Source organism: Bos mutus, chromosome 15 (assembly GCF_027580195.1).
Source record: "Bos mutus isolate GX-2022 chromosome 15, NWIPB_WYAK_1.1, whole genome shotgun sequence".
In the NCBI taxonomy this organism is placed as follows: domain Eukaryota; kingdom Metazoa; phylum Chordata; class Mammalia; order Artiodactyla; family Bovidae; genus Bos; species Bos mutus.
In genome coordinates, this window is record NC_091631.1 from 51,331,110 (window position 1) to 51,343,918 (window position 12,809).

At 53.5% G+C, this 12,809-nt stretch overlaps 1 protein-coding gene across 3 annotated transcripts in view; it reads left to right on the top strand.

The window, feature by feature from the left end:
- The first annotated feature begins 277 nt into the window (after nt 1-277).
- Nucleotides 278-12,809, top strand: part of FXYD6 (FXYD domain containing ion transport regulator 6) — a 36,732-nt gene continuing 24,200 nt past the window's right edge. Inside the window, exon 1 of one of the 3 annotated variants that reach the window (XM_070384151.1) lies at nt 278-418. Coding sequence is in view for 1 of the 3 variants with exons in the window: in XM_070384150.1 (XP_070240251.1) it covers nt 12,350-12,368 (19 nt within the window). In the remaining 2 variants the exon portion in view is untranslated. Of the gene's footprint in view, nt 423-12,140; nt 12,369-12,809 lie in introns of those variants that run through there. The other 2 variants (XM_070384152.1, XM_070384150.1) reach the window with 2 other exon arrangements.

Below are 12,809 nucleotides of genomic sequence, written 5' to 3' on the forward strand. Positions count from 1 at the left end.
CCAAAAAGCAACAGCTGGCGGCGGATGCGAGCGCCCTGGCCGGTCTCCGCGGCGGCGGTCTCCTGTTGCTTCTCCAAGCGGCCTGCCCCTTGAATCCCGCCCGCACCCAGGAGCAGCGGCGGCGCGCTCGAGGGGCGGGCAGCGCCGGGCGAGGAGAAGGGGGTCCGCGCGACGACGCTACCCGGAGGCCGGCAGACGGTGACACCGCGGTCCCCGGAGCCCAGCCCCGGCCGAGCCCCCGCCCACCACTCCCCACCCCTGCGGGACGCGGGGCTCCAGCCGCCCCCACCCTTCCCAGCAGGGGAGGCGGGAAAAACAGCGAAAGCCTCGCCCACTGCCCTCCCCCAGCCTCGCCACTCCCAGGCTCCTCCGGACTCCACTCATCCTCCTGGGATTGTCTCGGAGGGGACACGCCGCGGCAGGTAAGCGGCTGCAGAGGTGGCGAAGTTGGGTTCCTCTAACGAGGAGGGAGAGGGGCTGGGGTGGGGACCGATCGCGCGGCGCCAGGATGCTGCCAGGGTAGGTTTGTTTCGGTGGGTGTGAGCGGTTCTCGCCAGGCACGCAGCTAGGGCAGCGGAGACCCGGTAGGAGATGGAAACCCAAAGAGGAGGTGGGCGTCGGAAGAGAAGAGGGGCCGCCGACGGGGGAGACAGGCCGTGGCGGTGGGGTGAAGCTGTTCGGACAAGGCGTTTGCTGCTACCTGGAGCTTGGGGCTGTGGTTTTGGGAGAGGGGGAAAGGGCTGCTCTCCTCTTACCAGGGCGGTGTAGTTTTCCCTTTGTTACTTGGAAGCTGTGGACACTTGAGTGTGCGGTTGTGAAGACGAGGGGAGGTGGCTGGCTATGAGTGTGCACACATGAGCCATGCAAAATGGGACTTGCTGATTTGGCGCTTGGAGGACGGGGAGCTGGGGCTGGGCAGTGGGCACCGGGAGGAGGGGCAGGTAAAAAAAAGGGCTGGCGTTCCAGGGCATGGTTCATGAGAGTGCATTAGTGTTCCTCTCCTCTTCTCTAACCCGTCCTGGCTTCTTCCAGCGGGGTGGGGGTTGGGGTGGGCCTGGTCCCCCGGCCCCATCCCCTCCTTTCCTGGTACCCTGCCCTCTTTCCCCAGCAAGGCTGGCCTTGGCACAGCCTTCCCCATTGTGTCTTTTGGGCTTCCTTGCCTAGTTGGAAGGGGCTCCTGGCACTTGCTTCTGGGCTCTTACAAGTGGTGGCTGGTAGAGGAAGCACCGAGGGTGGGAGCAGGGAGCAGGCATGCTGGAGAATGGGCCTGGCCAGGCCCCCGCTGCCCACATCCAGCCTCGGGTTGTGGCTTCCAGGGCTTCTCCCCGCCAATGTGGCCTCTTTCTCCACTTCCTTTGTCTTCTTGGCATCGTGCTCTCTGCCTAGGCCCAGATTTCCAGGTTTGGAGATGGATCAGTGGGCAGCCCATGTCTTCTGTGGAAGGGCCCCCACTCTGGGGTCCCAGGGCCCTCATCGTGTGTATGTGCTGATGTCTATATCTGTTTCTGCTTTGGCCTTTTTCACGTGACCTGCCCAGTAGTTGCCATGGAAACCCCTTTTCCATTCTCAGCCTCCCTCCTTTTCTGCCCATTCCTCACCTCCATATCTCCTCCCCTCCCCCCAACATGGTTGCCTAGATACTGATTACCCCTGACTTCTCTGGGTAGGAGACCCTGAAATGCTAGCTCCCACCTCACACTGATGTCGCCCCTAGCCACTCCAGCTCCCCCAACACACAGTACACATCACAAACACACCCCAAACATGCACGCTCACCACACCACCCACATACTCAGACACACACCTGCTTGCCACACACACTGCATAAACACACAGCACACACATATATTATATCACATGTACACCATGTACACACTAAATACACCATGCATGTACCAAACCACCGCACACAACCCACAAGGCTACACATACACCTGTCATTGAACTGTGTGCGCTTTCACACAGACCAGCAATAACATATACCATTGCTTTCCTTCTCTCTCTCTCTCTCTCTCTCTCTCTCTCTCTCTCTCTCTCTCTCACACACACACACACACACACACACACACACACACACACACACACACACACACACACACGAGTACTTCTGAACAGGTCTCCAGCTGGAAGAGAGCGCGATTTCTGCCTCATCCAGCTCCTTGGAGGAGCATGTAGGGGAAGGCTGAGAAAGGCTAGGAGGAAGCATCTCCCTGAGAACTCTGCAGAAGATGGGGGGAGATGCCCTTCCAGACTCCCTCAGAGGGGAGCCCCTCTCCTGGGTGCTAGATGCAAGAGGCTGGGCATGGACCAGAATGTAAATCTCTCCCCACTGCTTCCTACCTGCCTTTACCCTAAGAAAGCCTGAGGCTCCTGGCCCCTCTTAGGAATCTCAGTTCTGCCCCTGAGCCTTCCTGCCTAACACAGGATCAGGCAGCTCCAAGATCTGCTGAGGCTCTGAACCTCCGCAAAGGAAGGAGGAAAGGTGTGACTGTGTTAGGAGAGCAGGGGAGGGCAGGGAGAGAAGACAAAGCCTTGAGGATTGGGAGGAGGAGGAGCCAGCAAGAGAGGAGCCAGGTGTATTTAGAAAGTATTTAGGGTGTATTTAGGGTGATGATGGGCGGGGAAGGAGTGTCCAGGCTGCCCTCTATCCCCCAGGGACACTTTCCTGCTTTCTTCTTGGCTCCTCCAAGCACATCTGTGTGTCTTGGGACAGGAAGGCAGTTTGCCAAGGGCTCCTGGATGGCTAGAGCTTGCCCAAGACCTGTAGCTTCTCTCTGGGTCTGGTGATAGACTCTGGAGGCCAGGGTCTCCTTTCTGGCCACCTTGTGAACTTTGGACTGACTTGGGCCCCACTTCATTCAACTATTCAGTGAATTGCTTTAAGTACCTACTGTGTGTTCATTGCCAGGATCACGAGGAAGAGAGTCCCTGACCTCAGAATCCTAGATTTCTCAGAGCCAGAAGGGGGACATCCAGTCGGGACATCATGCAAATGGGAAAACTGAGGCTTGGAGGTCACACACTCCACTGTGGCTGAGGCCTCTGACTCTTCAGCCAGGATTTGTGACCCCCCCACACACACACATACACTTCCTGTCGCACATCACTTGCTTCACTTGCCTTTTTTTCTTTGTTGCCACCAATCCTCTGGGGACTACCATGTCCCTTCAAAGTGTGGGTGCCCTAGTGGATGGGGAGCCTGCTTCATTATGTTTTCTTGGAGAATGTGGCCAGGAGAGGAGGGAGCAGAGGCAGTTCCCTAGACCCTGGAAACTCCCCGCAGCCATAGGGAAGCCAGAGCATTGGATCCTGTAAGTCAGAGCCTGGCCCCTGGCCCCGTTGGGCCTCGCTGGCAGCCATCTGGATGGCAGACTGTGTCAGGCAGCCCCCAGGACTCATTGTTTAACAAATCACTCACCAGCTTCTGCCTGAGCACCTGAGGAGGCAGACCAGTCACGAGAGGCCCTGGCCCTGCCTGCAGCATAAAGGAGGAGAGCCTGGGGGTGCAGACCGAGGTGTAGTCCTGGCTGTGCTCCAGGGGGCATTGCATTCATATCCCAGATAGCCCTTCAAACTGGGTTTCTGGTGGTAGTCAGGAATGGCTTAGACTGATCTCCAGCAACTGAAAGCCTCCACGATTTTATCTTTTTTAGTTTTTGGCCACACCACGCAGCATGCTAGATCTCAGTTCCTTGATCACAGATCGAACCCAAAAGCCTCCACGATTTTAGGCCTTTGTTTCCTCATCTGCCTGTAGATGGGTCAGATTTCATGATTTCTAAGGCATTTGTTTTCCTCCCAGTTTTTGTAGCCTGTACAGTCTTTCAAAAGATCCCTTTTCTCTCCAGGTGCCAAACTGTGCTTATAATTTTATAACACAGGGTTGTAGCTGAGTGGAGCAGGGAAGGGGGTGGTCTTTAGTCACCCCTGAGAAGGCTCCCTTTTCAACCTGTGAAGACAGGAGATGCTCAAGAATCCGAGACCAAGTTCTTATCTCCCAGGCTGCAGCCCCTGACCCTCCTGGACACCATGTCCACTTGGTCTGTTTTGCTAGGATAACACCCGGGGCCTGGTGGAGTCTTGGGAGATGTGGTCTCTGGAGGGATGAGCCAGATTGATTTTGAGTCTATGAATCCTCGGACAGAGAGCCTTGGGGCAACTGGAGAGCGTGACAGGAGGCACTGGTCAGGGCTGTCTGTCTCTGATGAGAAGCAGAATATCTCTGGCTGAAACAAAACCTTGGATCCAATTTGGCAGCATCTTCTCTGCCCTGGAATGGGAAGTGGGAGGAGACTCTGACCTGGGAAAGTATGAAGTCAGCCTGGAGGCCACACAGGAACACACTTGTTACAAAGACACACGGGGGATCGGGAGGCTCAGGAGGGGCGCTGGGGCCCAGGGGACCAGGCTGGGGCCGTGGGAATGTGGCTGCTCAGCTCAGAAGCTCTGATTTGGGGCCAGGGATGAGGGAGGATCTAGTTAGAATGACAGTGACCCTCACATGGCTGGAGGGCAAAGCCAGTCCTCGGGAGGGGGCCAGAAGCAAGGTCTTAACGTCATACGTACATCCCTTTAACAGTTGTTAAGTGAGTCCCTTCCCTATGCCAGGCTCTGTGGGCTTTCCAGGACCTAGAGCCCTCTGAGATGATGGTTTCATTTCTCTGAGCGCTCCTGCCCGGTTCCTCCGTTTCTCCCTGGCTGACCTTACCCCACCTCCCACCCAGAAGGACCCCCAACCTCCATCTTCAACAAGCAGGGCCCCCGCACTCGCTCATGTGTGGCTCACACTTGCACTCTCTCTCCCCTTCTCACTCATACATAATATCCATACCTGACACACAGGCGTGAGCTCACAGGTTCCCTGCACCCTCTCACCTCGCCCAGCTGCAGTCTCTCACCCAGACCATGGTGATGGGCTCTCTCTCCTTCCACTTTCTCAGCCCTCTTGCTTTTATTACCACTGATCTGTGGGCCAGTATTCCAACCTCTCCGTGCCTGTTAGTGGGGACAGGTGCCTGGCTCTGGCCCTCGAAGCTCTCTGGGTCCTGGCCGCAGCTATCGCACCAGGCACCTTCTCCATGTGATCATCCCGAGCCTTGGACTTCCTACCCTCTGCCTCTGCTCAGGCCCTAGCAGGAATGAACCCTTACTTCGGCCTGCAGAGCAGGGGATGGTCGCCTTTGGAGATGCACAGACTTGGGATCTAATCTGGCTGCTGACGCTTCCTAGCTTGCTTAACTCTTCTAAGCCTTAGTTTCCTTATCTGTCAAATGGGCATGAGAATTGAGCAGGGCTAAGTTACGTCAAGTGCTTCTTTGTGCCTAGCATATAGAACACACTTGCTGGATATTAATTGCTATAATAATAATAGTACTAACACATTGTTATTGTTATTAGAATTTCTTTCAATTTTTTAGGACTTCTCAGGTGGCGCTAGTGGTAAAGAACCCATCTGCCAGTGTAGGAGACATAAGAGACGAGGGTTCGATGCCTGGGTCAGGAAGATCCCCTGGAGAAGGGAATGGCTACCCACTCCAGTATTCTTGCCTGGAGAACCCAATGGACAGAGGAGCCTGGTGGGGCTACAGTAGTCCATAGGGTCTCAGAGGGTTGGACACAACTGAAGCGACTTAGCACTCATTATCGTTACAGTGTTCTTTGAGGCCCCTCTCCAGTGCTCATTCTTTAAGATAGCTTTTCCTATTTCTTATCAGAGAAGGCAATGGCACCCCACTTCAGTACTCTTGCCTGGAAAATCCCATGGATGGAGGAGCCTGGTGGGCTGCAGTCCATGGGGTTGCTAAGAGTCGGACACGACTGAGCGACTTCACTTTCACTTTTCACTTGCATGCATTGGAGAAGGAAATGGCAACCCACTCCAGTGTTCTTGCCTGGAGAATCCCAGGGACGGCGGAGCCTGGTGGGCTGCCGTCTATGGGGTCTCGCAGAGTCGGACGCGACTGAAGCGACTTAGCAGCAGCAGCAGCAGCAGAGAAGGAAATGGCAACCCACTCCAGTACTCTTGCCTGGAAAATTCCATGGACGGAGGAGCCTGGTAAGCTACAGTCCATGCAATTGCAGAGTCTGCACATTTCTTAGTAAACAGACAAACTTTCCTCTTCCTGGTACCCCTGAAATGCTCTGTTGCTTCTTCCCTTAAAGGCTACTCCCACTGGACCAGCACTTAGCTACTTATGGCCATGCCTGCTCCCCACACCCTCTCCTGCTTCTTCAAAGGCAAAGTCCGTTTTTTCCCCAGATGGGGGGGGGGGGTGGCGGGAGCATGGTGTCAGACGTGGAGCAAGCCCAGTGAGCATCTGTGAATTGAACATATGTGGGAAAAAGTCCTCATGCACCAGGGCATGTTGAAATCCCACTTGCCCCTCCAGGCTGTCTCCTGCCTATCACTCGCCCCCCAGGTGCACACCACACACACCTAAAGTGTACATTCCTTTTTGCCCATGGGTCATCTCAGTTTGTCCTGTTCCTTTGGTAGAGTTTGAAAACTAGGAGTTTGACCTCATTGGAGGTCTGGGGGGGCTTCCCAGGTGGCGCTAGTGGTGAAGAATCCTCTTACCAATTCAGAAGATGCAAGAGATGTGGGTTCGATCCCTGGGTTGGGAAGATCTCCTGGAGGAGGCTATGGCAACCCACTCCAGTATTCTTGCCTGGAAAATTCCATGTGCAGAGGAGCCTGGCTGGCTACTGTCCATGGGCCCGTAAAGAGTTGGACACAACTGAGTGACTGAGCACAGCTCAGGAGGTCTGGGAAGTGCTTAAGGACTGAAGGCAGTGGAGGGAAGCTGATTCATCATAGTATTTTGGTGACTGGGATTTGATGGAGACCTGGAGAGTGGGCGGGAGGAAATGAGGGGAAGGGAGCACTGAAAAATTTTAAAAATTCCTTTAAAATTCCACACAGATCCTTGAGTTGTTTTGAGCTTAGGTTGGATTTGACTTAAAACGATAATGGTGCTGAACGCCTGATCCTTCAGTCATTGGCATTAACTGAGCAGCCACTCTGCAAAGTGTTGGAGATTCAGAGAATGCCTAGAAGGTGCCTCCCTTCTACAGAGCTACAGAGCTCATAGTCTGATGGACGGGACCTGGACAGAAGCGTGGGCCTTGGCTCTGTGGGGATTGGGGCAATGAGGCATGTAACAGGAAGGAGGAGACAGTACTTTCCTGAAGCTGAGACAAACAAGGTCAGGTAAACCTCCATGCAGGCAAGTGACCAGGTTCGGCAGGTTTCCAAGTATACGGGCCCATAGGTCAGGGATCATCCCATGTCATTTCCACCACCAGGCAAGTCAGTGTGAGCACAGACAAAGTGCCCTGTGGGCTCAACTGCCCACCCAGAGCTGTGCTCTCAAGGCAGTGGGCTGTTGGGCAGAGAGAGTGGAAGGAGCCAGTCAAGCGGCCTCATCCTGCGGTCTGCCTGTGAGCAGGGTCTCACGGGCCTGGCTCCTGGGCCTCTTGGCCTGGCAGCTGCTCTGAGTTTCTGTTTCTGCTGCTGGGACTGTTTGGCCTCTCTTGAATGGTCCTTTGTCAGCAGGCGTGGGGACGTGATTCCATGGCTGGCCTGACTCACTCGCTCATGCCCGCCCGGTTTGTCAGGGCCCTGGCCTGGGGCTTCTGTGCACCTCGGCCCACCATCCTGACTCCCTGGAACTGGACTGAGGTCCCCTCAGGGGCAGGGGCGTGGGCCCCCGGGCTGGCAGGCAGCAGTGAGTCCTGCTCCCTGACTCACTCCGCACAGCTTGTGTCCTGGGCCTGTGGCGGGTCAGCCGCACAATGCTGCCCCGTGTTCCTGCCTCTGGGGGCTGTCAGAGGAAGCCACGGGGTGACGGCTGGCCTGGCGCTGCCAAGACTGTCATATCTGGTGGTGACGGGGGGCTGGGGGTAGCAGCAAGGCCTCACGACCCTGCTGGTGGGCCAGCTTGGGGTCTTTCCAAGGGAGTCTTTTTAGAAACCAGGCCTGAGGCTGTGGTTTGTGAGTCCAGTGTGTCACTTCTAAGAGAGGGCTTTATTTCTTTTCGTGGTTGGCTCTTTTCCTTTTCCTCAGAAGTAATTCCACATTAAAGATAAAGGTGCCTCCTTGTTCAAACAGCTCTCTGTGCTTGATAAAGGGATTCTGTCCCTCCTACTCCCCCTGCGCAACTGGGCTGGATTGGGCCTGGGCTTGAGGACTGGGAAGAGCTCTGCACCATGGAGGCCAGTAGGCCCAACCTGCAGCCTCCCAGCTGTTGGGGGGTGCCCTCCTCCATGACGGAAGGATGGTGGGGCAGACCTATAGTTGGGGTTTCTCAAGGAGACCCTGTCAGGCCTGAGGGGCCTGGGAGGAAGGGGCCACCCTGGTGGGTGTCAGCTGCGGCGATTTGGGCCAGAGACCCCTGCCCTGCTTGTCAGCTGTCCATCTGCCTCAGGGCAGTGCAGGAATTCAGTAAAGTGACTACAGCCACCGTGGGCCCCTCAGCCTATTAGAATATCACCACTCTCTGCTCTCTCCTCAGTCCCAGGCTTTGACTTCTCTATGCTCTTCAGCCCTTCTCTGGAATTTTGTAGTTAGGCTATTAAACGGAATACTTGATGTTTAATGCTTGTTTGATGAGCATTTAACATGCAAATCAAGGGAAGACGTTGCATTTTCCTCTGGAGCCCACAGATCCATCCGTGACCTCTAGTTGGACCCAAAGCAGTTGTTTTAAAAGGCAGCTTTAAAAGCCGTTGCTGGGCTTTTGGCTTTGTGGTTCTGAACCATAGAAGCCCAGCCCCTATTACAGAAGCATCGGGCACCACCAGCAGGGCATAGGGCTCCACGCTGCTTGCCAGGAAGGTGACCAGACCTGGGCTTGATGGGGGTTGGGGAGCTGTTTGTTTTTTTTTAACAGAATTAAAAATTTATTAAATTGTTTTTAATAGACTTTTTAAAGAAAAAATTTAGATTTATAGAAAAACTGAACAGCTAGTACAGAGAGTTCCAACACAAGCCGCCTGCACATTTTTCTGATTACTGTCTTACCGTAGTGTGGTATATTTGTTACAATTGATGAAATAATGTTGATATATTGTTATTAGCTAAAGACCATCTTTATTCAGGTTTCTTTAGTTTTCCCCTAATGTCCTTTTTCTATTCCACAATCTCTTCCAGATAGCCACATTCCATTTAGTTGTTATGTCTGCTCAGGCTCTTCTTGGCTGTAACATTTTCTTAGACTTGTCTTGTTTTTGATGACCTTGAGAGTTTTGAGGAGGACTGGTCAGATGTAGATATACCCTTCAATGGGGATTTATCTGATGCTTTTTTTGGCTTACGGCTTTGGTGGAGGGAGATCACAGAGGTAAAGTGTAAGTTTCATCACACCAAATCAAGGGTGTATACCATCAGCATGATTTATCCCTGCTGATACTGACAGGGAGGGCTAGGCTTCCAGTCCCTTTCAGCACCTCCACTTCTGCACAATTCCAAAGCCTGGTGATGGGAGCTGTGCTCTTTCCCCTCCTCAAGACAAACATCAGTCTGTCAACCAGCACTCGGTGGCTGTCTGCACCACCCCAGCTCTTACAAGTCATGGGGTAACAGAGAGCTTCCAGCCAGGAGAACCTTGTTAAAAGACAGCGTAAACCAGAATGTGTTGTGTGGTAAGTCAGTGCTAATGACAGATCACAGGTGCTCTTTGAGTCTGGAGGAAGAAGCCTACAATTCAGTTCGTGGGCTGGAGTGGCAGTTGGACAAAGACAGCGTTTCTCAGCCTTGGCTGCATGTTAGAATGAGTGTGTGTTGTGTGCTCAGTCGCTTCAGTCATGTCCGACTCCTTGTGACCCTATGGACTGTTGCCTACCAGGCTCCTCAGTCCATGGGATTCTCCAGGCAAGAATACTGGAGTGGGGAGACATGCCCTCCTATGGGGGATCGTCCCGATGCAGGGACCAAACCCAAGTCTCCTGCATTGCAGGTGGATTCTTTACCACTGAGCCACTGGGGAAGCCCTAGAATGAGTGAGGGATTCTAAAAATGACTCATGCCTTGGTCACACCCCCAGAGTTTAGAATTTGGTGGGACTTAGTTGATTCCCTGGAGAAGGCAATGGCAACCCACTCCAGTACTCTTGCCTGGCAAATCCCATGGATGGAGGAGCCTGGTAGGCTGCAGTCCATGGGGTCGCTAGGAGTTGGACATGACTGAGTGACTTCACTTTCACTTTCATGCATTGGAGAAGGAAATGGCAACACACTCCAGTGTTCTTGCCTGGAGAATCCCAGGGATGGGGGAGCCTGGTGGGCTGCCGTCTATGGGGTCGCACAGAGTCGGACACGACTGAAGTGACTTAGCAGCAGCAGCAGTTGATCCCCATTATGATTATTATTATTATGCAAAAGCTCTACATGTGATCCTAAGATGCAGGATTGAGAACTGGACTACACAGGGAAAGGAAGGCCGTGCTCAGTGGAGGGAAGAGATACTCAGTGGCTTGGAGCTCGATACAATGTGGTGGGGGATGGGAGTAGATCATCTTAGCTGAAAGTACTGGGAGGAAATACTAGAAGGGTAGAAAAGAGATAGAGGTATTTATATGCCAGGCTAAAAAGTTTTGATTTTTTTAAAAAGTAATTAGGGTATGGAAACACCATGAATACACTGGAGTTTGGTAGAGAAGTGATCAGCATACACATTCGGTGTATTAAATCATACAGTCCAATTAATGTCCAAGACAGATTATAGGGAGAGGGTGAAAGATAGGTGCAGCTACTACAGTGTTAGGCTTCCCAGGTGGCGCTAGTGGTAAAGAATCCTCCTGCCAATGGAGACCTAAGAGACGTGTGTTCGAAACCTGGGTCAAGAAGATCCCTTGGAGGAGGGCATGGCAACCCACTCCAGTATTCTTGCCTGGAGAATCCCATGGACAGAGGATCCTGGCGGGCTATAGTCCATGGGGTCGCAGAGTCGGACATGACTGAAGCGACTGAGCACGCGGACACTACTGTATTATGCAGGGTACCACAACAGCCCAGGGGAGCAGTGGTGAGGGTCTAAACTACAGCGAGCAGTGGAAAAGAAACTTACAGAGGTCCTGCAGGAGTGAGCACGGCTAGGACTTTGCCACAGATAGGACGTGGTGTTCTGGAGGCGGGGAGCAAACCCTGTGACCTCAGTGAGACTGTAAGCTCGACGAGGCAGGGACTCTGTTGCTGCAGCTCCCCCAGTGATGACTGAGGTCCTTGGCAACAGGAGGCCATCAGTACCTGTTGTTAATTTGGTTCCTGGAAGAATAACGTTACCATTCTTTCCAAAATTACTCCTCATTCCAAAATTAATCTTCTTTTCTCCACCAATTTCTCCACCTAAATGCAGGCAGATCTCAGCTGTTTGGAAATCAACCTAATTCAATAACTTGGGCTGAGATGTAAATAACTGTTAGGATTGAAGTATTTACCTTTCAAACAAAACGTTTGGTGGAATTAAGAACTCTCTTCTTGGGAGAATGTTGCGGGTGTGGATATATTTTTGAGTAGGGACTGTCTTTATTTCAGTTCTACACCTTAATCTAATTTTGAGCCAGACCAGAAAAAAATGGGAGGGGGGTCTGCAGCTTGGCAACCTGCTCTGAAAGGCTGTCAGTTGCTGGGCTGGTAGTTCTGTTGGCATGCCCTGTGAGCCTGGCTCCAATGGCCAGGACCTCCTACAACCCGTCTGGGATACTGTCTTGCTTCCTGCATAGATGCAGATGTTCTGCTGGGCAGAGAGCAGCAGGGTGCCCAGCAGGTACTGTGGGGAGGCTTGGGAGGGAGAGAAGGCAGCCCGTTCTGGTGTGAAGCTCAGCTGAGAGTGAGTGACAGGAAGACCTGTGAACAGCTGGGGTCCAGTGATGGCTGATGGATGAGCCAGCCCTCCTGCCTCCTAAGGGGCTCCGGGGTCCCAGCCTTCACATCAGTCATAGTGGACAGAACAGAGCCGGGCAGGAAACTGTGAAAGGGGAAGAAAATGACATCATCGGTGTCAACGTTAAAGCTGTTGAATTTTATCTGGGTTATTCTCTTGTCCTCTTTTTTCTCCCCTGGGCTGGGTCAGACCACTTCCATCCAATGAGCCCTGCTTGGTCTCAAGTCAAGGTCAGCATTTTTATTTCCCTTAGCGTCCATGCATTGCTGCACCTGCCAGGGAGGCAGCGAGGAAGAGTGGAAAAAGCCTAGGACGCGGCATCCACAGAATTAGGGGCCGATGCCAGCTGTGCCATTGTTAGCTGCGGGGCCTTGGACAAGTAACGTAACCCTGAGCCTCACCTTCTCGAATCTGTAAAAGGGCCCTGATATCCAACATCTCCTGCATCTGTGATGTTCCTTTGAGCTGATGCTTGTGAAGTTGTCTGGTAAGTCAGGCGTCTTACAGATGTTTGATGTTAGGGGCATCACCACCATCACTGTGATCATCCCCTTCAGCCATCATGGGCAGGGAGGAGGGTGGGTGGATCACACACAACACAGTTGGTCCCCCTTTGTCTTACGACTGCCACAGGTACACTCGAGGGTCTGAGGCTGAAGGACAGGAGTCTCTGGTCCGATAGACCTTACTCCAATCTCCCTTAAACCCAGAAGGCAGGAGGACCAGGGTGTCCTGGGCACAGCATCCCAGTCTTGCAGAGGTCTGCCTGGCACCCACCCAACCCCGGGAGTCTCAGGCCCCAGGCCTCCTAGGGAGACACCCTGAAGGGGCCCCTTGCGGGAGGCAGTGGCTTCTCCTGGGAGGCCTCTGGGTTAGGAAGAAGACTAGGCGTGCTGACCGCGGGGTGTGGCACCTGAGGTCCACCAGG